This window comes from Lineus longissimus, chromosome 2, assembly GCF_910592395.1.
Source record: "Lineus longissimus chromosome 2, tnLinLong1.2, whole genome shotgun sequence".
NCBI classification, from domain to species: Eukaryota; Metazoa; Nemertea; class Pilidiophora; order Heteronemertea; family Lineidae; genus Lineus; species Lineus longissimus.
Genome location: NC_088309.1, coordinates 21,502,946 through 21,530,358, shown reverse-complemented (window position 1 = coordinate 21,530,358; position 27,413 = coordinate 21,502,946). Strand labels below are relative to the sequence as shown.

At 40.3% G+C, this 27,413-nt stretch overlaps 2 protein-coding genes across 7 annotated transcripts; one reads left to right on the top strand and one right to left on the bottom strand.

Annotated features, from left to right (window-relative positions):
- The first annotated feature begins 1,925 nt into the window (after positions 1–1,925).
- LOC135482847 (potassium voltage-gated channel subfamily C member 3-like) lies at positions 1,926–6,797 on the top strand. The gene is made up of 2 exons (XM_064763286.1): positions 1,926–3,367; positions 4,592–6,797. Exons 1-2 carry the CDS (start codon positions 2,798–2,800, stop codon positions 5,552–5,554), a joined length of 1,533 nt encoding a protein of 510 aa, XP_064619356.1. The 5' UTR covers positions 1,926–2,797; the 3' UTR covers positions 5,555–6,797.
- Positions 6,798–27,381, bottom strand: LOC135482845 (protein unc-13 homolog D-like). Of its 6 annotated transcripts, none has more exons than XM_064763280.1 (25): positions 27,124–27,381; positions 19,943–20,148; positions 19,628–19,735; positions 17,679–17,741; positions 16,948–17,020; positions 16,167–16,353; positions 15,445–15,646; positions 15,147–15,254; positions 14,877–14,975; positions 14,393–14,496; positions 13,848–14,025; positions 13,582–13,703; positions 13,273–13,366; positions 12,858–13,067; positions 12,263–12,423; positions 11,850–11,976; positions 11,600–11,668; positions 11,332–11,406; positions 10,650–11,036; positions 10,230–10,370; positions 9,837–10,034; positions 9,545–9,632; positions 9,083–9,245; positions 8,554–8,773; positions 6,798–8,397 (listed from the first exon to the last, which is right to left on the bottom strand). In XM_064763280.1, the coding sequence occupies exons 1-25, from the start codon at positions 27,305–27,307 to the stop codon at positions 7,582–7,584; spliced, it is 4,383 nt and encodes a 1,460-aa protein (XP_064619350.1). In that variant the 5' UTR covers positions 27,308–27,381; the 3' UTR covers positions 6,798–7,581. The 6 variants fall into 6 exon arrangements, with proteins under 6 accessions (XP_064619350.1, XP_064619351.1, XP_064619352.1 ...); XM_064763281.1 differs by having other exon boundaries at positions 14,877–14,972; XM_064763282.1 differs by lacking the exon at positions 27,124–27,381 and adding an exon at positions 25,736–26,093.
- Positions 27,382–27,413: the final 32 nt, after the last annotated feature.

The following is a 27,413-nucleotide window of genomic DNA, read 5'->3' as shown; positions in this document are numbered from 1 at the left end:
GACGCGAATAAAAAAATGAATATCGTATCGGCAAATAACAAAAACAAAGCTGATGAAGAATTCGCCAACTTCTGGCATAAATTCGTCGAAATTTATTGCCATTGTAAAGGCATGCATGTAACAGTGAAGTACACCCTTTGCGGCTTATCCAATTTCCGGCTCTGTGTGTGAACACTGCTCCATCCCATTGCCATCATTGATCAAACAATCCCTTCAGAGATACTGCGTATGTTAATCATCACAAGTCTTGCATACAAAAACAGGCGAAATACGCCGCAATGATGGCGGATTAGATGACTTGTGTCTTGTAATTTGCACCATCGAAGACTTCTTGAATATCCCCCCATGGTGTCTTTCTGTTAAGAATTTACGAGGAAGGCTGAGGTGATGAACTGTGAGGTTTTTGGATTGGTCAGCATTTGTCGTCAGTTGTTTTGAGCGTAAACAAAATTAAAGATGGCCGGCAAAGCCGCCATTTTAGAAAAGGACATGCACGAGGCGCTGATTGGCGCACGTGTCGCAATAAAAGCACATTCACTTGTCAAATCTCAGCAATTAAGTCATCACTGCGATGAATCGGTGTTTACACAAACTATATCTGCTAAAGACGAGTGCACATGGCTCCGCAATATCTTCTAGTCAAAATGCACGAATGAACAAACCTAATTTGGGGGTGTATGTGGGTAGAAGTGTCTCCCACACAAAAATCAATCTTCATCCACAACAGTCCGAATGTTTCGCAAGTCTTGCGAAGAGCTACGAATGCCGGACGAATTAAGGAGTATGTGGATGTATAAAAATTTTTTATCGAAGATTTAAAAAAAATTTGTTTCCTCCTGCAGCTTAGTATAAAAAAAGATTTACGCGTACATGAATTAGCACAGAACTTGATGACACCACAAACCTTCGTAAATCGTGCTTTGTCATTCGTAAGGATTGCGAAACCTTCCCATCTCTGTCTAACTATCCAACCAGATAATATTATTGAATTTGAAATTAGACGTAAGTAATCCAAGTAAAAAAAATAAAATAAATTGTCCTTCATTAGTATCAACGAGCTGTCGTGTTCATGTCAGGTTTAAAGAGCTTATTATCATTCATAAATCTATAATGAGTGTCCCAAAAGTATACGTACGTTCCTGATGGACCAACATCGCTATTGGCACAACTCTTCCAATAATAAACTTTCTTTCATAAAGGACACTGAATTTGGTCCGGAATTGCCCATTTTGACCTACGTAGGATCCATTAAGGATCAATGCCGGGTGTATTGCCCTATACATGTACATCTTCATAAGACGCGCTGTCTATAATTCAGCTATCTATATACGTGTCCCGACCATGTGAGAAGGCAAATATTTATTCCAAAATGCTCTCAAGAGACATGTATTATTCAGAAGTCTAGTATTTCGCTGAGACTCCCTGGATGAATTGCAAGATTTACGCCTCATCTCGTGATAGTAATCTGTACTGACTTTTATTATGTAGCCGACCGTCAATGCGATCCTCACGGTGGCTGTTCTCTTCGGTTAGCCTCATTGCTAATTCGATTATAAAGCTTAATGCAATCTATGCACTCATATGCAATAGCCAAGTAAGATGACATACATGTACAAGTACATACTGATACGTTATACGCTAACATACTTATAGTTCCTGCAACAATCTATCCCCGCTTTTTTATCAAAAAAATTTTCTCCTGAAATGATATACATGTACGCGTTTTATTACTCTTTTTGTTTCAGACGACGAGAATTGACCGATCTGCGCTGGGTTCAACGTTCGAACAGATAGAGCGAAGTCATTGGTAAACGAATGAGTGCAGGATGGCCCAAAGGAAAAATAATTAGAAACACAACGCTACATGCACAATGTCGGTATTCAAGTAAGATTTTATAAGAATGAGTCTTGAAAGTACAAAAATATTAAACTAAAGAAGATTCAAATGAGTACATGTATACGGTTTGCTGAAGGATAAACACTGCATCTATAGGATTACAAAAGTGATTTGAAGGGCTACATGGTTTGCTGAAAGATATTACGACATACATAAATGATTCGAAGGAGTTTAAGTTCTGTGCTGAAAGATATTACGCTATAAATAAATGATTCGAAGGAGTTTAACTTCTGTGCTGAAAGATATTACGCCATACATAAATGATTCGAAGGAGTTTAAGTTCTGTGCTGAAATATATTACGCGGCTATAAATAAATGATTCGAAGGAGTACAAGTTTTGTGCTGAAATATATAACACTATAAATACATGTAATTGTTTTGAAGGAGTACAAGTTTTGCTGAAACATATTGCACTATGAATGATTCGAAGGAGCAAACGTTTGCTGAAATATATTACACTATACCAATACATAAATGATTCGAAGGATAGGTCTACAAGTGTGCTGAAATATCGCTATAAACAAATAATTCGAATGAGTTCGCGGTTTTGCTGAAATATGTAACGCGATGAATAAATGATTGGAAGAAGTACACGTTTTGCTGAAATATCTTACGCGATAAATGAATTATTCGAAGGAGTACAGTGCTTGCTGAAATATATTACACTAGAAGAATAATGATTGGAATGACTACAGGTTTGCTTAACGATCAATAATTGCTTTTGGCGAAGTCTGAGAAGGGTACAAGCACAAGAATGGCTGTGTTTTGAGAACACAAAGGAATGTCATTTCACTTCAATGTTTGCTTGCATTCTGGTCATTAAAAATCCAAAATATTTTCAGGGATGGGTTGAATGTATTATAATGTAATATTATTATAATCTCTAAAATACGAAAAAGTATGCATTTGATAGAGGATTACGATACCACTCGAAACGGGGACTACGTCTCGAAGAAGCGGCGTCGATTGAGTGGCGGGGTGTTGCGCCGAGAAAGGGAGCAAAGGGCCACTCAGAAGGTTCACTTGGACATCGGTGGTATTGTGTTTACGACTTTTCCCTCCACGTTAAGCATCATCCCTGGAAGTCTTTTATCATCGTTATCGTGTGATTGTGAGTTCTACAACAAATGTACGAACACTTACTACTTTGACAGGAATCCTGAAATATTTCCAAGTATACTTGATTGCTATCGAACTGGGGAGTTTCACATACCATTGAGCTGCTGCATAGGATCTATCAACAACGAATTAAAGTTCTGGAAGATTCCAGAGGAGTACATTGCAACTTGCTGCCTGAAGCGAATAGAGGAATTCGAAGTCAACCGCCGGACTATGGAAGATCTGAAGCGAGAATTTAAAAGTAGTCTAGAGGAGCACCTTATGATGTTAGGCAACTTGTCCAGATGTGCCGACATTAAACTTAGGTGTTGGATGTTTCTGGAGTTTCCGGCGTACTCAAAACATGCTAAGGTGAGTAATCATTAACTATAGGTGAGTATATCATTAACTGTAGAGGAGTAGTCATTAACTATGTGAATCATTGATATTGGGTTGATAGTAGTCGTTAACTAGGTGAGTAATCATTAACTTGCTACACAATGTTGGCAAATCGCTAATCAAAGTGAGGGCAATTCCAATCAACATTGCTTCAATTTCACCAAATCACTGAAACCGAGGGTGAACGTGCTTCAAACGAAATCTCAGAGCACCGCAACGAAGCATTCGATAGTCTAATTTCCACATTTAGAAGCTCCTTCAAAGAAGATTAAATGATGTAGATAATTCAATTATACATGTGTATTTCCAACTCTGCAAACTCTCTGGGACACCATTAGATCAATAATTGGAATAATATATCAAATGTGACATCATAGTTACCACGCAGATTGCCGTATCTTCCGAAAGTATCAAATTTGTTGAAAACGTCCTTGAGAGTGCAGTAACCAGCTAACGACTGACACAGTGATAAATCCTTTTTGATTTATTTTTATGATTTATATAGCACTTACAGAAGATACGCATAGTGCTAATACAAAAAATCATGATTTTACATACTTTACAAATGTTATCTTCATTGACCCTTGCTCCTAATTTGCAATAACATGTTGAAATCGGGTAACCATCAGTGATTTTCAGGAACAAAACAAAACTGTTCCAAGAGTAATAATTTTTTTGTTCACTGCCGAAATTCACTTTTTAAGTACAGAATTCAACTTCAGCTGTGTTGATTAAAAGCGTTTTCCCGTTTTCGGGATGTCCACGAATCCATGGCCAGGGGATTGTCCAATGAAGTTCTGAATTCTGCATCCCGGCGCAGTCATTGAAATGAACCATTCAGAGGGCTCTTGGAAATGGGTGTACCGGTCGTATAAGCATGAGCTGAGCGAGGGAATGAATTGTTTTCGTTGTAACATGTCTCAGCGCGGGTAATCAATATTATGTGGCTAGTTGAAACAGAGGGTTACTGTAACGAAAGACAATATTACAGTGCCAGTTCATCTATACATTGTACAGTATAATGTAAATATAGATACCGGGTATAGTAGTTTTGGCTATAGATAAGGGATTTCTCGTTGAACACCTTAACGTATTTTAGCTCTTCAGCTTCAAAAAATCATTGTGACCTGTCAGGCTGATTATTATCAGCGCAGCAAATAATGTGGTAATACCATTTAAATACTTCATTTATTTCAGTGGTGGTCGTTTTTCGTGGGCATGCTGCTGGTCATCTCAGTCATCAACCTGGCCCTGAGCAGCCACCCAGTCCTGACGGTCCAGGGGCCGCACAATATCTCCTGGGTAGGCGAATTCAAGAACAACCCGAAATTTGCCCGGCTCTTCGGTCGTCTTCCACACCCTGTCATCGTACGATTGGACGAAGTTGTCAACATTATTCTGACGTTCGAGATTGTGACGAGGCTCATTACCTGTCCGTCGAAGAAGAATTTCTTCCGATCCGTTTTGAATTGGTTGGACATGACCGCCTTGCTCACGTACTGGGTGTTTTCTATCATGATGAACATAAGTATATATACAGACTTGGATACGAGAGAATTTGTTCTTATCATGTTCATTCTAGGAAGCTTCATTTTCTTGCGAATTTTGCGCCTTTTTAAGATATCCAGCACATTTAAAAGTCTCCGTATACTCATCTTGGTGCTAAAGCGAAATTCTCGCGAACTTTCTACACTCGTGCTCTTTCTTATGCTCGGCATGTTATTGTTCTCTTCTCTTGTTTACCTCGCGGAACTGCACGTGCCCGATACATTTACCAACATCCCTGATGCCTTCTGGTGGTCTGTGATCACCATGACTACTGTTGGATACGGCGACATGTATCCAAAGAGCTATCCGGGTTATCTCGTCGGCGTGATGTGTGCAATGGCCGGCATGGTCGTATCTGGCCTCGCCATCCCAATCATCAGCAACAATTTCTCCCTCTATTACAACTACGCGAAATATTTCCGGCAGAAATTTAAAGTATCTGCAAACAAAAACGCTGTGTCAGAGAATAGGTTTGCTAATCACGGAGTTCGCGGCATGGTGAGACGATTTCATAGTCGAAAGACTTCATCAAGGGAGCTATCAAGTGATCCTGATGCTGGTGATGCGCTCTTCAATTGCAGAAATGTAACCGAAACTGTGACTGTCATATAACACGTTCAATGCCTCCTTCGCTATGTCATCTTGTCCAGGTTTTAACCATTATTTCATTCACCAGTTTCCTCATGCAGTATTCAAAGGTCGTATAGGCCTACTGAAGACCTCGATTCTACTTCACCGGACCAGTCACAATTTGGGAGTAGCCTATCATTTGAATCAACGACAATTCTGACTATCTACATGAGGAAATGGCATGCATGTATGGGATGTGGTCGCCACCAAGTTAACCAGATGACACAGCGAGCACAAACAAATCTTCCCTTTATTCTCAGGAAAACACTTGTGCTGTCATTGACATTTTCTTTTATATCAAATCTTGTGGTATGTAATTTGTACTGGCGGGGCGCTTGAGTAAGCCCTGGCCTGGATCTCGCGACCACTGAGACGTCGCTTGAAAACGCACAAGTGGGGTGGCTATAAAGTACATGGAAAGGATTAAACAAGGTATACCGGACCAGGGGTGCGTGCGTACACGTTTACACAACGAGAAGTAGGCCTACTCGCTAACCTTGTCTCTTGTTTAGTTCAAGTACGGCCATCTAATCCCGACGTAACCCCACTGCGAGGGTCGCTTTCGGCGCCAGTGCGGTGGATTTACTCGTCATTACGCGCTCAGCGGGCACACTGGTACATGAAATGGACCTGAAATTTACAGATGCCATCCTAGTCCACCCCTTGTTGCGTACGTGCTACAACTCTAAGTATCAAAGCTCTCGTTGAATGTCCTGATGTCTTGTCGTTGAATGATTGTCTCTCGTTGAGTAATGATGATGAATGGAGAATGATGGTATGTAAGTTTTGAAATATGCATTGTTTCTATGCACCCGTTTATGGATTTTGCCATCCTTATTAAAACTGAAAAATAGAAATTAATCATTGTGTCAACACTGATTCTGAATACACCTTGTTTTTTTTTCCTTAGTGGCGTCGTTCATTTACTTTCAAATGTTCGTCGCACACTGTTCGCAAATTCACCACAATTTTTGGCCGATCATAATGGACCTCTCTCTATTTTTCGAGGGGTTTAGATTGATGAAGTGTTTCCATTCAAAACATCCCGGCAAGACGGTGACTTGAAACACTGAGATTCGGGCAAACAACAACGTTACGCCGGGAAGGTACATGTATTGTGAGCAGGATAGCGGCCTGGATTGACCTTGGTGATTCAAAATGTTTCTCGGCAGCCAATATACCGAGTATAAAAAATACGAAGAACAATGTATTTATGACAATATTCTAATAGCACCTCAGTTTATTATATAAAATTTACATTAGCATGTATCTTACATACACTTATAATGAATATGTACAAAAAATGCCCAAAGATTGTGACCAGCACATTACATAACACATACACATTGAAATTGGAATGATAACATTTGCACATTTGTCAATTTTCATCCAATTACAAATATTAGCATACTGAAATTATGATCACAACTGAGAGATTAAAGTGCACAGGAAAAAAATCCAGTTATTTTCTGTCCTGTTTTTCATTCTAGAATAATTACTTTATACATCTTTACTTTATCAGGTGCAGCTCAGTTTCAAAACTCAAAATGGAAGATTCGTGAAGTACATCAGCAGATCAGCATTTATTTCAATAACTGCTGATGTACTTCACGAATCCTCCATATTTTAATGACTTCATAAATCCAGCATTAAAATGTTGTGGTCGGCATCTCGTGGCTTTGATTGATGCTGTCAGAATCAACTACCAGTCACCATCAGTCGAATCAATATTCGCCAAAAACTGAGACCAAAATTGAAGGGTTACATTTTACTTGCGTAACAATGATGAGTTTTGTAATAATAGACCGTTGTCCATCGAATTAAGCTAACAGATTTACTGCTTTTGTCATTATTTACAACAGAGAGATGATACTAATGGCTATAAATATAAAAATCCATGATTCAAAAACAGTTTTCTCTCTTATTCTCCTAGACAACGATGCTAGAAGTAGAAGCACAACTCACAGAATAGTTTTAAGTATACAGTTGGTTATTGTTTGAGATAGTTTTCAATCCTCCTCCTTGATTGTTGGCGTTGTCAATGACGACTCGACTGATGTCTTCCGCGAACCAATGGAAGACGACGTGATTCCTGGGTCTGACACCTGCCTCGCCTGCCGAAACTTTGGTGTGAGCGGCACACCCCCGGGGTCGGAGAACCTCCGTGGCGATTCTTGCTCAATGATGGGTTCTTGTTCCTCCGGAATGATGCCGCCAATATAACCATCCCATGCGCCCGCATCATCCTGATTCCACGGAATAACCGGCGCAACATTGTCATTTGTGTCCGTAATAGGTCTACATGTAGCATGGCTAAAGGTGAACGGATTCACTACGTCAGATGCAGTTCTCCGTCTGCCGTAAAGGCTATTCGACGGCGGAGGAAACCGGAACGGGTTAGGTTGGTATTTGCGGTACCGCTGTGAAGCATTGTCAAAGCTTAAACTCCTTGGTTTCTCATCACGTTTTACTCGCACCGACTCCATTACTGGCAGGCTCTGCGCCTGATGCTTTAACTTTGGCGTAGGGGGCCGATCCGACCGCCATGAGCGTGAACCTACATTTGTTTTTAGCACCAATGGGTCACTTTCCATTGAAGAAGTACCATCCGTTTGGTCAATGGAGTCGTCTATTGTCGGGTCCTCACTGCACAAAGTTAGCTTACTTTTAGCTGATTTTAAAGCATCACAAATTTTCGAGAAAATGCTTGTTTTTGGTTCAGGTAATTGTTTGTCCGTTCGTCTGGGCTGGTTGTCTATGAGCTCTTTCCGGCTTGCAATGAACGCTTTAGCTTCCTTGTCCCAAGCAGAACGATCCTGAGCTATCTGCAAGAGAAAAAGAGGCGGTTAATAATTCTGTTGAATAGATACTCATAAATCAGTTTCCTTTCTACTAAAGGCTTTAAAGGTCACCAGGAATTGTCCTTTTTTGTACACTGTTGCTGGTCATACTTTAATGATAGCTTTGGCGACTGTTCTTACCCAGAAAGACTTTGGCTGCGTCGCGTTGGTCGGTCGCTTGAGTGGCACCATCACGGAGGGCATTCCGTCCACAGTTTGGAAACCATTCATGGACTTGATCGAGGAGAGGTCAACGAAACATTCACCGGCGAAGTCGTCCTTCGTCAGCCTGTCGTGGTCCATTATTATGAATTGGATGGCACTGCCTTTCTTTTTGAGAAAATCTTTTGGCACGTTTGGTCTGCAAAGAATACGGAAGATAAGCAAAGGATACAAAGGGTACTCTATGGTAGATCTAATATTGTTTATTACGTTACTTGGTCGCGATTAACTATCCAACTTCAAGTTTTTTCTGAGGACACGACCCCCAACTCCCTCCCCCCTAATTTTGAGGATCACACCATCACCTCTTAAGGTTCGGCTGCACTGGCTTTCCAAAATTTCAGAATCTGCCACTCGACCAAAATGCGACTTCTGGTATGGACCAAATGAGTATTCAATGTCTTGATCAATACACGACTATTATGTTTCAACTGCTTTTTCTACTTACATGTGGAATGTTTGATGAAACTCTGGGTCAAGTGTCTGATACTCAACTTCGGTTTTTTGCTCCTGCGAGAACGGGAACAACAATGATGGTACCAAGCGGAACTTCACGTAGGGGTCGCTCAGGCCGCTCAAGTCAAGGCCAGGCAGGTCTGTGGCTGAGATTACTGAAGAGAATGGAGCAGAAATTAAATTTTCATGTTATCGAATATGACATTTGCACTGCTCAACCAAAACTACAAATCGGTTGCTAAATCTGCAGTGCTCTCGTAAATTGTTTATATAATTTTATGTTTCGGGATTGGCATAACTGTTGTTGCAGTTTCCTGAGCTATGCGTCAGTTCTCTAGCAGCCCAAATGCAAAGGACTTCCCAGTTTGGTGAAACCTAACTTGACACTATTGACTTAGCGCGTATGCAAACCAGATCGACATCATAAAACGAAATTGGCATTAGATTCACTCACTTTTAACGTATATGGTGACATCTCCTCGCGTCTCTTCCATGTAGGCAAGTTTGACGAATATGTGACCAAAGTAATCCAGAGGAGTCATCTGAAATGTAAAATGAAGAAAACTTTAATGTCATCGTTGGACTTTCATACCTAAAGTAGTTGCATTGAATGCGTATGACACGTTCTTATAGAGCGAAAAGATGAACTTTCATAGAACGTGGCCTGAGAAACAATGTCATTACCGTAAGTGGTCTGTTGATGTGTTGTTGCTTTAGTTTCTATTCCTCTACTCGAATTAACTTACCATATTTTCAACGGATGACAATCGTTCGTAGTAGTCAAGCACAAGCTCCTCGGTTTCCATTGCATTCAGCTGAAGCAGCTCTATGATCTCCCTGTACATGAGCGTGGAGAGGGCCTCTTCGCAAACCCCAGCCCGGATGAAGTAGGACTTCAAACTGGCTAGCCGGCTCTGCATGCACATGTAGTACTCTGTTGGACGCTGAAATGTGAGGAATGTACGATATTAGAAAGAGAAAGAATCGAAGTTTAAGTGAGTTCAAAGTCCATGTCCTTAGCTTGGACTCGGTAATCGAGATATCAAGTTCCCACGTTTCAATCAAGTGATTTTTTTCGATCGTGGCTAACGCATCCGATAGCCTAGCTGGGTCAATTAAGGTTACATTCACCGACTTACCCCTTTAAGAAGCTTTTCCTCTAAACATTGTAATGTTGTCTTCCAAAGTTCTTCAAACATTGGTACCATGATAGCGTCAAAAAGTTTCTTGTTGACAGTTCCGAGGTTGTTCTCAAAATACTCAAGGAGAGGATCAATAGACTGAAGAGGAGACAATACAGCGTTAGATGTTAGAATGAATTCATGCAAATACAAAAGGCAGAGTCCTATCGTCGTGAACGCGATATGATTTCATCACAAACTGACTTCGTAGCCACGCAGAAGACCTGACATCGAAGCTATGCAGGCTTGTGCGAGAGGAATACAGAATCAAACACGACCCAACTCCCTTACTATCCATGTTAGTCACCAGAAGAAGACCAATTTTACCGTTAGTCCTCCTATGTGTTATCAATAATACCAAAACACATTACTACTTACATTCATCTTCTCTGGTTGTGTCTGCGTGTAGAGTTCAGTATATTTACTGATGTCCACGCTCATTCTACTGGTCACCTCCCGCAGTAGCAAACAACTCTGCATCTTCACATCGTTGTTGGCGTCCTTGACCAACTCGGACAAAGTGATCAAGGCACGCCTTCCGACCTCTTCCTCCTCGTGGGCTATGGAAATCTGTTCAGCTACGTCCTCCCATTGAAGCAGACGAGGGAGATCGTCCAGGAACTGCCGCACGTGCTCAATGTTGTTTAGGGTGATGCAAAGACGTGTTGTCACATCAAATTGGTCGTTGGATCTGTCGTAGTAACCATTTTTTTCTAAGATTGTTCTGATTTTGGCGGTGTAGATTCTTGTTCCGTCACAGATAGTCTGTAATGAAATAGAATGACGTATGTATAAGAAAAACGCAGACACGACAATACCCACAATTAATATAGATCAACATAAACTATATCAAATCACTCTATATCGTATTATCATAACGTTTAAGAGAAATCCTCCATCCATACATTGAGAATATACGTACTCGAAAAACATAGATATGCGGTACGAAGGTTTTTCTTGCTTGCGCAAAGAATTCTGAGTTCGGCGTCTGGGGATCTTATTATACTCTATATATAAAAAAAACATGATATATAAGGACAGCCATAGATTTCGAGCTTACATCTGTTAGTTTTGTGACGCCCATCAGGTTCGTGTCCGGACTCACATATTCTATCTGCTTCCACTCATTGATGATCTGAAACAAGAAGAATAGAATTTAAACAAAGGACTAAATGATTCGGTCATGTTAGCTCAGTATTCAAGACAAGCAATGACACCCTTCTCTTTACTTGATTTAAAAACAAATTATACCATGGTTGAAATGGAAATGCTAAATGTACGTTCGATTCTCTTTCCACGTTTTGTGTCGAAATCAAATATTGTATTACCTGCGAGAAGCTGTGGAGCACATCAACAGATGAGTTTGAAAATTTCACCAGTTCTGTGACCTGGACAACCTGAAATTAGAAATGCAAATATTGGAATGAATCAGTTTAATGTCAACGAAAAAGGACTGTCCTAAACATTTTTCGTTTGTTAATAGCAGCAGAGTGAAAAAGAACAAGTTACACATGTATATGTTGAAATATTTCGTGACATTTTTTGGTAGTAGTGAAAGGATGGATTGCAGATGCTTACGTCTTTGTCAATTTCAAGAGCTTTCTCCATTCTGCGGATAGATTCCTTCCTGAACATTTGAAGCCAGAAGATGAGGGCATCGCCGAACCACATGTAAAACTTGGTCAGGGAGAGCTTGAACACTTGTCTGCAAGAGAAATAAATAGGAAATAACAAAGCAATCTATATAGGGCAGAAAATTAGGAAAGATGCTTGATTCGGTGCCTTGCCGCATGTAGTTGAATCAGCTGTACTTTCCACAGTTTAATGAGACGACAGCACCATTTGAATATTCATAAGGTGTGTCCGTTTTATTAGGACTTTGAAAATCAACTCCTCGAGGTATATCCTGACGTAAATTTAAAACAAGTTTTGAGGAAAATTAATTGAATACTGCTACATGAGAGAAACGTGACCTCAGAGTTTCTTCATACCTTTCTGTGACGTTTTGCTTCAATTGAAGATAAATTTTTCTAAGGCTGACGTAGAGTTTGAGAGATAGAGTACAACTCTGCTGGATGTTTACGTGAATCTTGTGATAACGAGTCTGATACTTGTCCATTGAGATCATTAGTTCTTGAGTAGTGGCACAAAGCTGAAATTGAAGAAGGAAAGTGTCAGGTTTCAGATCATATGGTTTGATTGTGCTATACAATGTGATGTTATGGAAATTTTAAAAATGCATCAACAGCTCCGCAGCAGTTCCGATTTTTTAAAGCACCAATACAATTTAGGAAGTGACTACTTGGCAAGCCCGGCTTACCAAACAGCGACTTTTTCTTGTCCTGAGTGGAGAGCCGAACTCATTAATATTAAAGTAAAGTCTCCAGCTCGCCAAACAGGGTAGATTTTTTACCTGTTTGGCCAGCCCGGCTGGCCGAGCAGGGTGGCTTTTTAGTGCTGTTTGGCAAGCGGCTCTCCAAACAGGACAAAGGCCTGTTCGGCGAGCGGCTTGCCAAATAGACCCGGCCTACAATTTGTCTAATATATGTTTGGTGGGTTTTGGGGCAAGGCTATAAGAATTCGTACCTTCCCGTCCAAAGTCAGTGAAACAATCTTGAAGAAGTCCACGTCAAATTTACTGAACACCTGCGAATAGCCGTGGCCCGGACTGCAAGCTTCGGTCACCTCGCTTATCACTTTCAGCAGCTGCCTGGTCTGAGGGATCACCGCATCCCGGACATTGGAAATGTTACTGACTGTGTCCAGTTGGGCTCCCAGCCATTCTTTGACGTCAGACTGAAAAGACAGAAAGCTTGGTCAGAGAAAGGTTTTGCGCAGTACCTCGTTAATGCTGAAATTGATGATCGGCAATCGTCGGCTATTTCTGGAATCATGCACTGCAGGACGTCAACTTCTGTCGAAACGCCTGTGAGCTACCGATTTTAGTGTTGGGATGCAGACCTCCTCAGGATGAAGAAATTTTGTCGCAAAACTGGCTTACCTGTATTCTCTCCGTCACATGCGTTACCAAAATCTTTTTCGACAACGGTTCCCAATCCTGGCCAGTTTGGATATTGCATAACCGGGAAGCAATACTGAAAAAGAAATCAAACTGTTGAAGAACATTGAAACAATTTCTCGAATTCACTTTTTAGTAAACGAGTGAGGACGATGGTGATGATCATTTCATTTTAAAAAACTGCTTACAAAAGATAAGGAACTTACACCAAACAAAATCAACTAAAAATGCACAATGTGTTCTTGATCGCGAATTTGAATTTCAAATTCTACAAATCCTGGCTAAACTTACTCAAATTTATTTGAAAATTGCTCCAGATAGTTCTGGCTTGGAGGGAATAGGAGAGGAATATCTTCAACACCTCTTGCTAGATGGCGAATATAGTTATTTGTTGCTTCTTCCAACAGACTTATCTGAAATCAAACAACGAATACAGTTAGACACGATATGTAGGTTAACATTGTCTTCTGAGTATTTCGTTCATGCGACATTGTGGTTTATAGGTTAATCGGTGAAACAGTTTGTCCGGCATAACCATTTAACATAATCCAACCTACCTCGTGGTCGGATAGATCTGCCCCAGGGCACCCGCCCGAGGCTTCGCCCCCTCTCGGCATGTCCAACTGACTGGAGCACCATGCGGACTCGAAATTCGTTATTGCTTCGTGTAATGCATCCTTCTTGACTGTCAGGTCATTCTCATCAATCGCCATCTGGATCAAGCAGACAACTTTCCTAAAATAAACAAACAAAGACATTTAACTATGTACTGGGAGCCTGATTAATTTCTGTCCCTCTCAGTCAAAGCCTTATCAGCTCAGCCAAATACCTTTTCTTAAATTTAAAAAGAAAAAAATATGTTTAACTGAATTTATTTAATTGGTAAGATTATTTTCATTCATTTAAATAATGTATTACGATCATATTGAAGGAGACGAACATAACTAATGACCATGATGTTTAAGATGATACAATTTTAAGACAATCATGACGGAGCTAAAATATTACTAACGGCAGGCTGGTAACGGTAAACCTGTTTGGAAAAATGGGAACAGAGTGAAAACATAATCATGTATTATTCATGTATTCATTATGTACTTACAATAGCTGCTTGCTGACATTTGATATCTCATGTGGAACAGAGAAGTAGTCCAGAATCAGGTCGACTTCCGGCGAGAGTTTCCCGTCATAATCATTGAAATTGACCTAAAAATAAAATGAGATACGTTTACATGTAGGCCAAAATTGTTTTTTTATTGCATGTCAATGATTTTGTGGTTTAACTTTGCCTGGGGATTGGCACTTGACACCGCTTAGTATTCATTCATCGTTATAGTCGTGGAAGTAAGAAGTAATAGTAAAAGTCAGAATCCCATTCTGACTTCGACAAGGATGGGTTACCAGCTATACATTTCTCTTCGTTGTCGTGGTAATATAATCGTTGTCTTGTGGGTTAAAACACAAATTAGATTTTTGTTTCGAAACCATCCACCAAACATGATATACATGTACTAGTTTATTGTATTGGCAGCTGTTGGATACAAGTGACAGCTGTTGGATAAGAAAGACATATACTAGTTTCTTACCTCTGCCTTTTTAGCAGCTTTTTGGTGGAACTTGGCCATGGCACTGTGATACTGGTCTAACAACACTTGATGGCAGTCCTGTTCGCTTTCCGCATCCTCCTTGAAACAAGAGGGTAAACTAGAAGATTAATCTTTCCCATTAAAACGCACCGAGTAACAATGGTACATAGTACAAAGATTACGAGAAAAGTCAATCAAGGGATGTGTGAGTGACAATATATTACATGTAGAATATATATACAGTATGTATTTTTAAGAATGAATTCCTACCTTACTGTATCTAAGCTGAAGCTGAAGTTGTATTTTTCCACCTTTTTTATTTGATTTATGCTTTGTGGTGAGATCATACCAGGACGTTGTGCCGACTGCCAATATTTCCTGTAACAGAATAAACATAAAAATTATGATACTCATGTCAAGATAAAGAAATCAATAAAAATCACCAGTATTGCTTTTAAAATCTGTAAAAGGGTTTATCAGGTACCACGTTTAGCGCAGAAGTAGTTTAAGTTCAAGGTTATTTCAAGTTTACTTTACTTTACTTTACTTGTCGGGAATATTTCTTTACCTTTAATGGTATCTTGACACTCCCTAGCACATCGCAGTCTTGTGATTTCCCATGCTCCAGTGCATGTTTAACGTGTTTGAACATGCTATGGAGTCGGGACGGATCCTGGTGGAATTTACTGTTCGTTGCCAATGACAATGTGCTCCCCTCACTAGAGGAGACGTACACTTCTAGCACCTCTGAGGCAAGATCTTGGACATCTCTGAAAACAGTCATCAAAAGGGAGAATGAATCATTTCCCAAAATAAATGAAACCGTAGCAGGGATATTTAACAATCGCATCGTAGTATAACGTGTAGACGGAACATAACCCCCGAGTGATAAGAGACAGTAAAGAAAGGCTTGATTCTCAGTAATACTGAGAATCAAGCTAAAGCTATACTTATGTCATGGTCGTAAAGATCCCGTTAAGACATCAACGTTTACTTTTTTTCTCATTGATGAACGAAGGCGACATATACATTCTTGTTAGGTTAACAATTTCATGAAAAAAAATTGAACTTTTTTTTCATACCGTTAAATATACAACCAGGAAAAAAAGAAATAGTAAAGAAAACCTCCGAAGGCAAGACAAAGAACATAACTGTTTACATAACCAATATCCTGGAAGAGTCTGTTGTTCCTGGCACATAAACATCACCCATAACCTTATCACAACAAATCAAAAAGAGACACACTGTCCTAGAAAAATGCTGAACAAACCAAATCGATCTTCAACTCACATTTCAAACTCTTCATTCCACATTGGTTCAGATGTTTTCTTTGCCGTCTTTGTTTTCTTTACGTCAGCCAGCTCGAAGGAAGAGTTTTTCTTCTGTCTGATGGGAAGACGAGGAGAGCTAGACGGCGTTCCTTTATTACTCTTGTGGGGCCTGACAACACTCAGGAGGCAGTAGGGGGCTGTTGTCACTGAATAAGAGAGATAATTGTTGAAAAAAACATTACGATGCTACTAAAATAATCATTAGGTTCGATTGTATTCGTCATCTCTCCCATTTTCTCTCAAACGTAAAGTGTTAAAATGCGTGTTTCTTGTCTTCCCCGTTCATCATGCAATTATCTCTAATATCATTAATCAACCAATAGTACATGTAGTTGCAACCTCATCAGCATCGTTGTCATACCCCCTTTAGAGATATTTACAAAGTTCCGACAAAGCGTCTAAGGAATATAATCTCTTAGATCATGCAAGTAGAGACAAGGCTACATGTAAAGAGGGATATTTTTATAAAACAGGATGTAGCAGGATTTTATCATTTCCGTGTTATCACTACGGCCTCAATTTGGCGGCAATTGGCTCGAGGCACTATTTATTTGCATTTATACTTGATTAAATCATCCTTCTATTAATAAATACATTTTGGAATTTCCCTGCACCCGGTCAAATTTGATGTAATCATCGACACTCGAATACATTCATGTGTCAGTGTCAGTGATATGACAAATTTCCTGTCGCAAAAACTAGATTGTAGACGAGGGGCATGAGTCTCAGGAAATACTCACCATGTCCATTTAATGATGGCAAAGCTTTTGCTTCGATTACCCTGACGTAGAGCATAGCAGTGTTGGTATTCATCTGGAACAAGAAGGGTGACATGAAAAACTGTCTCAGAGGAAGGGGTAATGGGTTAATGGACATGCAGGAGTGGTAGTCACTATAATTATATACCAGTACGGTACATTGTAAATGTATTCTAAACAAGCGTACTGGCGACATTGCCTTAAAACTGATACTTAAGCGCCAATACTTTTGAGCCCATGAGGAGCCACATTCTTATCATTAAAGCAAATACATGACCTTGATAGATTGTTATTGCTGCTTGTCAAAACATGATTTGACTTAACGAAATGATAACTTGATTGAAATTATTAAATCAAGTATAAAAGTATGAAGAATATCTCGGGGGGGGGGGGGGGTAAACGAAAAACATGGGAATAATTCCATGACGATATCCTACTGCGAACAATTAAAAAATTAGGGAAAGCAGGTGTTTAATGGAAGTATGAAAGGATTTCATACCCATGACAAGATTTCGAGCCCAGAAATTACTCATTAATGGACTCCCTGTTGGGCTCTAAGCGTTACGACGTGACGACACTTGTGAATTTGGCCCCTCCCGACATGAATGCTAGTTATTGTAAGACAGCAGGGAATGCGTTAATTAGTAGGCAACAAATGTTGAGAAAAATAATGCGGTCAGCCATCAATTGCAACCGACAGTTGCGCCACGTACCTTTTTGATTTTTTCTTCTTCTTTTACCCATCCTTCGTGGGTCATTGGATCGACTTCGTAGATCTGCAAGCGGAAATAATTGTTTTGACGACAAGAAAAATATACAATATTTTTTTAACGAATAGCATCGTAATTTGGCTACCCCGGGTCCCTGCTGATTAATCATCAGCATCATTTGGCCGTCGTCTCTAAACGTAAGGTGTTGGTCCCAAAACAGCACTGTAGAATAAATGGCGGAAGTAAGTAGACCAACCTCGTGTGGATCTTGACAAGAACTATCCAGTGTTCCATAGAATAACCGATACCGCGCCTCTGCGTCACGCCGAGAGAGTGGTTTGTATTCAAGCATGGGGCTATCCCAGTGCAGAGGACTACCAAAATCACCAACACCCCCATCGCGGCAAGGAGTACTACATGAAGGTTTTAAATCCCGAATGATTGGTAACTTAAGAGGACTATCCCACAAATCCGGCGTATCCAAGAACGAATCGACTGAGAGACCGGGGTGGGGTCGCGGCGTATCCAGGAAGTTGAAAAGACCGTCCCAGTCATTGCGGCTGTCATTGCCTTCGATACTGTCATATGAGTCATGATCTTCCATGGTGACAAACATACTGAACTGACCTCTAGTTAAGGTATATGGTCATATAAATACTCATCCCAGGTAACGCAATTACATGTAAGTATACATCCTAATTGCGTCATTGTGATTATGAGTGTTGTGTGCGCCCTCCTAGAGAATTGCTATAAACAAAGAGTTCAATCAGATGGATTGGTATCCAATCAGTCGTGAGGTGAAAGACTTCACCCGAGACGCGTGACATGCTGACCCCCAGCAGATATGCCATAATTCCCTGTCATCATATTTGGTTTTTCGCACCACAGGAGGGTCAAAACACGCTGTGTGTCTGAGAAAGTTAAAGTAATGTGAAGTTAGTGTTTTCGGTATTTTAATTCTGCCTCCTACAACGATATTATTTGTGTTTGGTTAATTTAACACATTTTATGGCAGCCAAGTGTTTCTCACGGTCAGGGTGCATGAGTCGGCAGGCTTACAACCACCTGTTACTCAAGTGCCAAGCCCAACAAGCAAGGCATCTACAAAAAACCACTGCCTTCTGGCGCGATTTCTCGGGCAACACCACTGGCTGATCCCTTTAACAGACTGCCTGGTTGTTTGTACAAAAATTGTTGTAAATTGATTTGCTAAGAAAAATATAAAACATGGCGATGTCACGGTGTTCCTTCCGGTCAAAACATCTGATTATAGAAATCAACAATTATGGTCATTTGGTCATGATACCCTCAGTGTCAACTATTTTCATATACATGAATGCGTATTTACATGAATATTTGGGTAGTTAGATTACATTATTCAAACATTTGAATACTACCGTGCATATATCGCGTGGTTTCATCATAGAAAATCTTGGTAACAATCCAAGTACCAATCAAATCGCCAATTAACCTGTGTTTGTGTATATCGATCACGAGGTCAATCACGTGCAATTATCGAACCCTAATTTGATTTCAATGTTTGGAATGTAAGTAACTACGACTATCTTTCGAACAAGCTAGAATGCCAGACTTTAAATTGTTGTTGTTTGTGCGGTATTAGCGTCACATCAGAAAGCATTGACGATGTCACGGTGGTAGTAGCCTACTGTTGACGAAGTGGCATGGGCACCCCCGATACCAAAATAATCGAAAACAGCATGAACTCTCATTCAAACTTCACGACAAATCCAGCAGAGGAGGTAAACACATCATCACAAGTATTATAGCCGAACGAAGCTAGAATTCGGGTATAGACTTCCGGTCATGCGGTCCAATCAGAATCGCTAAATTTGATGTGACATTATCTCAGTGACATGATTGTTTCTGGGTTTGGGCTTGTGTTCTGCTACATTTGATATCTTGTTTTCCAATGAAACGCATCTTTTACTTACCATGTGTAGCCTATCGGCGAGATTATGAGAGTGACCAGATCTATAACCGCTATGGGCGCCAAGGGGTGATACCAGCGTCCGTAGAAAAGAACGGTACGTGGCTTCATCCTGAAAAGGAAATTATATAAACAACTTTTAAAATCACTTGGCTCTTGTATTCTGGTAGATGAAGTACATGTAGTTAAAGGGGGTTCATAGGCATGCAGGAGCCTTCGTCAAGCACTTCCTTGGAGCAAATCGACTGGAATCTGTAGAGATGTGACGCAACCTACTATACACGTGGAGAAGATATTTCAGTGAGCCACTCGAACTGACCTTGGTGTCCAAGTTTTCGAACGAAGTCATGACTGGTGACGATAAACTGTCATCAATACTTGAATGAGAGCCGCTGGACGCGGTGGATGTCTTTTTCTTCCTTCCCGAGAGTTTGCGTCTGATGCTTGAGGTGAGCGAACTTGATTTTCTGATGCTACATTTGTCACTCTCTGTGGACATCTTACGAGAACTGCACCCAATCAGATCTGAAGAAAAATAAATGTCAGAGATGTATAGGCCTTGTGCCCTCAAGCGAACATATTTTATGCCTTTCCTTTTTCAGGACATCTTACTCATATCGCCGAGAGCAGCATCAAAAAGTACAGCTGTTGTTCTGAACGTCGCAGCTGTCAATTTGTCAAATGCATTGGCGTAATGGATATTTAGTTTCTGTCCATTGGATGGGTGATCGTGTCTTAAAACTGAGCCCGTGTTTCATGGCTGGAAATGTTAGCTTTCTTACCTACCCATATTGCCAAGTGACATATCCCCTGCCAGGGCCACGGAATGTCGTATCTATTAAAGTTTATGCAGATTTTTTTAGCATAATCCAGAAATGCCAATAATATATGTGCTTTAAAAGTTACAAATACTGTGTGTGGCTGTAATCTGCCAATCTCCAAAGACATAAACGTATTGAAACAAATTGATTGCTGCACTTGATGAGTGTAAAGATTAGCCAATTAGCTCATATTCCTTTGCGAATTTTCAAACGACTATGCTTTTCATATTTCAGAAGGAGTGATATAGGCATGAGAAACAAGTTCATATGTTCTTGGGCTATAGGTCAAGTATCTCCAACCAGACGACAATGGGACAGGACATATAATCTTAATTAACATATTTAAATAAACTGAACGAATGAGAGCTTGACTCTTTTCAAACTTCCTCACAGATTGCCCAAGGAATTCTGAAGATGTGTCATTCATAAAATTCTACGTATTTTATCGTTATGTAAACATTATCCCTTAATATTTATTGACCAAATCATAATATTTTACAAAGTAAACATATGATCACCTGCTATTGATAAAGATTCCGTGAGTTTGTGAGCTTGTTTGGTTGGTACACAGGTAGTACCATGCACCTCGCATGCACACGATATTGATTGCACGGGATGTCACAAGATTACAATAAATAATTTGTTTATATAAATAGTTTAAAAGTAATTGAAATAATACCTAGCAAAAATAGTGGCGAGATCTGTACGTGTAGGCACTTTAATCTACATGTATTTTATGCAGAAACTTCTTTCAGCGCCGTCAGAATAAGGAAATACTGGGTGTGTTGCATTTACAATTTATCTGCACTAACAACTTTGGGCCTTACCATGAAATGTTAACTTTGGACACATTCCAGAACATAGGTACTCCTATTTCCTGTCAGTGGCAAGTCTTAATGAATATCACCACGAAATAAAATCTAAATATAGTATATACAATGCTATTATAGTAGTAATTCCTTACAAGACAGTCGGAGCGTACTACCGATATATCCGAATTCATTCATTGTACTGTGAAAGTAGGTTGGCGACAAAGTGTTATAAACCCAATATTAATATTATGATAGTGCTGGGTAAGGTGGTTTCGAGACAGAGAGAGAGATTGCGAAATTTCCGGTGCCATACCGCGATTGGTTGGATGGAGAAGCTAGATGATCTCATCCCTTGACGACCGTTTTGTGTAATGGTTTGCAGTTTGTGAAGAGTCACGACGCGTCATTGGAAACCGGGTCATACCATATGGGAATTGATACTCTACATTTGTAATTCAAAATTAGTGCTATCATGTCTATTTTTGATTCAATTGAAAAATGAGGTTAATTTCTTGATTGATCTGTTAATGTCAGTACATTTGTGGGATCGGGTTGCAAGTTGAGACACGACACACCTGAAAAGAAATGAGTTCGGGCCTTGGAACATTTCATCAGCCTAGGTCTTACCTCATCTTATTTTTCAACCTGATCGATTTTTTTTAACAATGATGCCACCAGGCACTTGTTGGTGCACCGGTGTATATAGCCGTAACCCCCCCCCCCCCCGTAACTTTTCTTTCTAATGGTGCATGTTATCAATATTAGTAGTATCATATCAATTTAAAAAAAGTTAAAACTGTCACTTCATCTTTATCGTCATTTCATGTGTCGGCGGTTTCACGTCATCAGAAATGGGAATTTTATAACCCCCCCCCCCCCACCCCTGTAACTTTTCATTATTATGGTGCATGTTATCAATATTAGTAGTATTATATCAATTTAAAAAAAGTTAAAACTGTCACTTCATCTTTATCGTCATTTCATGTGTCGGCGGTTTCACGTCAATTATCACTACGTGTACTTCCAAGTTGTTACATAATCAGCGTTGGTCAGTGATTTATACGATTGAGTGTCAAATTCGAATCTTAATGAAAATATTACACACATACCGATGACCCTAGAATTAGATCTTGGCACATTGCCATAATATCGTACTACATAATATCGTACTATACATTCAGACTGTGCACACACAAAATTTAAGTCACTAGGTCACAAAAAGCCCCCACCCACACGGCCTTTATAACTGTTTTGGCCCCACGTGTTCGATATTGTAATCAGGTTTGACCCAAAGAACTAAATGTACATCTACTAGTATTTTACGACTTCAGCTTATTTTACTTAATTTATTTGGAGTTCTACACACAATGGGTGATATGAATAAAGACTAGCAAATGCTTTTATCTAAAACTCCATGTACATTTACACTAGACCTTTCTGTACAAAATTGAAGTAAAAGCATTTGCTAGACTTTATTCATATCAGCCATTATCTCCGTTATTCAAGTCTGACATGCCTGTGGTTAAATCTTGTAGAGGTTTAGAGCTTTCCGGCGGAAGTGTTTGCTTTGCGACAGCCAGACACTGTTGTGACGTACCTAGAGACGTATGCGTGTGTATTATCCATACAATCCACAATCGGCCCATCCAATTCCAAATATTTGCTTATGCTACTTTTTGATATATGAATGAATGGGAAGTACCTTCTTATCTTTGATGTGCATAATTTGAGTGCACTTTACAGGTATCATGTAGTTTGGCAACCAGCACTCAGCAAGGACCTCCTCGGTTGACCTTCTGCTGCTCCTTAATCCGTCATGACCCACCTTGAGTCCGGACCCTGAGTGTCAGTTTTTTCACTCCTTTACGTCATATACAAAAATCATTCTCTACATACATGTTCTTGCAAGTAGATTAGACTTAAATTCATAAAGACACTGTATGGACAGATTTTCGACTGAGGAAAGATGACACAGTTTTTTGTCGTGTTCTGTCGTTTATGAATTGGAACAGGCCTGTTCTGGGCCATGGTGTTTACAAGATTACCTAAGCTGAGTTTGAAACCATCTTAGCAAGGTTTAGGTTGCAGTGCATGGTCCAGTTGCCTGTTACCACCTGACTTAGTTTTAGCGCGGGCCAGTTATATGAGTCGTGAGGTTGAGATTTTCACCTTTTTCCGTAGAAAAAGACACGGAGTGAAGTATAGGACGAACAGATGATCTATTTGGTAGATTGCCAAACGGAAAGATGACCTTAAACCTTAACATCGACCGCTCTTGTTCCTAAAATCGATCGGGGCCGCTCTTGACCCATCAACAATTAGTCAATATGGCCATCTAAACTGCGAATGCATGTCAGCTCGTCTTCTGCGCTCCCAAACATTGAGGGAAACACTAAAAATGCTATACACCGACACACGAGACTTAAAACACCACAAGCTTTTCGAAGTGATTGAATATCTCTGACGTTGCCTAGCCGTTGGATTGATTCGACAATCTTCGACAGAAAGCAAAAATATATTACTTACTCCTCTTGCCAAAAAGGGCGAGAGCACTATCTAATGATATTGCCCTTGAAGTCTTGACAGCCATCGTTCAGGAGATCCCCGTAACCCATTTACATCCGAGTCCAGATAGAAAATTGAACTGCCCAGATTTCGACAAATTCCTCGTGGAAGGTATGTTTTACCTCTCCGGGTGTATCCTTTAATTTTAGTTATTTAGGCCTAACCGCGAGTGTACACATGCAACGCTTATCACTTTGTGTCTGGACTGTCCCCCGTCGTGCATTGTTTCGTTGGCATATTTAAGATATGTGGCTTACATATCATATTACTACAATGTCAGCTATGATCAAAAAGCACCAATTAGACGCGGCTTTCATATCAATATGACAGTGGGATTAAAATTGGATTATCGTAATGGAAAACCCATCAAATTATGTGGCTATTTCAATAAGGCGAGATATCCAATAGTAATTATTTCATTTGACTGAATCAACACTTTTTCCCTCGTTTTATTTTTAAATTTTTTTAACGCAACACTATTAGGTATGTCCCTGTACCTTAATACGAGGCCCCCATCCAACCACCCACACACCCATCCACCCATCCACCCATCCACACAGACACAGACACCACCACGCGATTCTAAGTCGGGATCTTATTTCTCTCCGATAACTGCCAGAACTATTTATATACATAGTCGAGTGTTGATAATGTGCGTTAAATCTAGATCACTGCACGACACCCAAGTCACCTTATGTCTATACTGTCTATTCCGGTAAAAGTCAATTTAATAACATGTTTTACAATTTTAGGCCGCTCGCTAACTTACCCCCTCTGACCAGCTCATCCTTCTTACGACCAAGATAGGATCCTCTTCTCGAACACCCGAAACAGTTAAAACCGGGCATAGCCCTACATTCCGGGGCCACGTTGATAAAACGAAAACGTCACGATGTTATAAAGATAACCTTAATAATCGTGACAAGGCTACTGAATCTTCCCATAAACACGAAAGAACTGTATATAACATCATTGCTCTGCATTTCCAAAACCACATCTGTATGTTCCTTTAAAGGAATTTTGTTCACATTCCATACCAAACGTGTTCCGGCGTGACATGGGCTGAGAATTCCGTAGTAGGCCAAGAGCTGTTGTCCCAAAATATTTTCTTCAAAATTTCTTACAATTTCTATTGATAAATGCATTTGATACTTAGCCCCGCAGTAGGCCTTCTGTCATTCCAATCTGTTTTATACATGTCCGCAACATGAATAAGTATGCCTTTTGCAAACCCATAAAATGTGCACTGGATTGTAGTAAAAGCCGATACAAGACATTTAACTTACACACTAATGGATTTTGGCTTATAGACGTGTGAATACCATTTTTTATCAAATGTCATCTGTGAACCACAAAAGCGAATTTTTGGAAAGTTTGTGGTAGACATGTAGTAGGAGTAACGCATATGACTATGCCATTCGTATTTATTCTGGAATGTACCGGAAGTACATTGTATTGTAAATCCAGGGCGTATCGGTGTAATAAAAATGCAAATCTCTCATCAGGAAAGCACTACTTGGAAAACTATAGTTTTAGAAAAAAAACTAGAATCAACTCTGACACGGTTGTTGACGGCATTAACACTGGCTGCACCGGTACCTTTAAACAGAGGCTTGTTGCACCTGTACCTTTCTGGGACAGACTATATCATTCCTTTCACACCGATGAATATTGGTTCTCTTATATCAGTTTACGCCTCTGTTGGACGGTAAAAACCAACCCAAAACCGCAAACCGATTGTCCTCATAGAATCACAAGCCACCTTGTACCCCAGCCTGTGATGTCAACCAGGTCAGATGCATTCAGCCGCTTTTTTCCCCCAACGAAAACTTCCGAGAGACACCTATTTCATCCGCTGCGTCGGAGTGTACCAAACCCGACAAGCCCGAATTATGTGAAAATGAATGTGCCTACCTGCTTTCGGGCCAGCCGATTTATTGCTTTGTTTTAGCACCTGCGTCCTGAGGGGACTTCCTTGATTTACATACGATGGTAATGATAGTTTTCTTGTCAATTTTGAAAGACTGCGCTTTGCGGGTAAAAGAGACAGCTTCCTCGTCAATTGCGGCGACATGTTGATGCCGGCTGCTGGTACGGAGACGATCCTTGCGAGTATGTGTGTGATGCTTAGATCACTGGTGGCACCGATGACACGACGAAACTGGCATCAACACGACCGGCTCCATCTTCCAGTATTGGCATTCAGCGTCTTCAACATCGGCATATCTTTGGAGAATTATTGGGTCATTTGGTTCCTGCTGAAGCTGTCCCAATTGCGGATGTCTGAATGAAACTTGAAAATACTTTCGTATCCTGTAAACGATCTACTCGAAGGTTTATAGATACTGGAGTTCTCGCATTGGGTTCATTCTTTTCAGCTCAACGTATTATATTTAGACTGACATACCAAGCCACATGGCATGTTGGTCGCCAAGCAAATTGGCGGAAGTACGGGAGGGGTTCAAGTAGTGACGTATACGTGTGTAGGGGTGAATGTTCTTTCATGCAAAAATGTGTTTGGTCAATTTGTTTGTATTTCTGGGAACACAAACCACATGACTTGGATTACCCAGTGATCGAAGACAAATATAGACCAACCTTTGTTTGGGGGGAGTGTAAGTGCTTAAAAATTACATTAACTTCTTGTTGACCTCCTTGATCCCCCACAGGGGTCTCTAACTCTTACTGTGGTCGTCGTTTGGCAGAATATGCTTCAATTCTTACCACGGTTGTCATAACTATATACATGGTGCGTAGGCTACGGTCTGGTGCAGTCGCTATACAATGACATTCCTTCTGTCAAAAACGTCACGATGCGGAAACGATGCATCGATGAAAAAAAAGTGATCTGGCAAGAAAAAATGGATAAAATGCCACACATCGTGCTAGATTCGCCGGTGCAACATTGGTTGTTGTTCCCCAGATTGCAATTTTTACATACAATAGAGAAAAACGCATCAATCAACAATGTATCCTTCAGCGTTCCCAAATGATGAGGACAAACACTCAGAAACGGAAACACTCCAAAACATTGCAGCGACTTAGTCCCGGATTCCTTTTTGCATGTATTACAATAACATTGCCGCAAAATGTATGGTTCTCACGCGAAAAAAGGATCGGGACTCAAGTAACTTGCAAAATGACTCCTAGCACATCATCTCAATGGCAATATTGCTGGGCATTTATGGATTGACAGGGAGGACCGAGGATGGGATACTTTTTCTGGTCTATCCTGTTTTGCGGCCCTCTTGACGCTATTAGAAAACTATATGTAACACGAAGATAATGTTTTTGGCGCCTACCTTTGTCTACATTGATATCACCTGGGCTGAAAGTCTGATATCGATTCTCTGGATGCAATAGATCCCTCTGGCATCTTATCGGTCTGAAGGGAATATCTTCCATTCTGTGCACGGCGGGCAGCTGAGAGCAAGTATGAAATGCGATGGGGACAAACTCTCGTGCCTCTCTACTACAAACCCACATGATGGTGGCCCGCCCGCTGACAATTCGTAATGATACAAAAGCGAGATATACAACTTCATTTGAGATATACCACGGCTTTTCACCCCACGCAAACGTGTCAAAAAGA

Coding starts and splice junctions, on each gene's coding strand:
- LOC135482847 (XM_064763286.1), top strand. CDS start 2,798: ATGCATTTGATAGAGGATTACGATACCACTCGAAACGGGGACTACGTC. Junction 3,368..4,591: donor CGTACTCAAAACATGCTAAG/GTGAGTAATCAT, acceptor CATTTATTTCAG/TGGTGGTCGTTTTTCGTGGG.
- LOC135482845 (XM_064763280.1), bottom strand. CDS start 27,307: ATGTGGGTTTGTAGTAGAGAGGCACGAGAGTTTGTCCCCATCGCATTT. Junction 17,021..17,678: donor AAGAAGAAAAAATCAAAAAG/GTACGTGGCGCA, acceptor TTCTTGTTCCAG/ATGAATACCAACACTGCTAT. Junction 10,035..10,229: donor AGGAAAAGCTTCTTAAAGGG/GTAAGTCGGTGA, acceptor CTCACATTTCAG/CGTCCAACAGAGTACTACAT.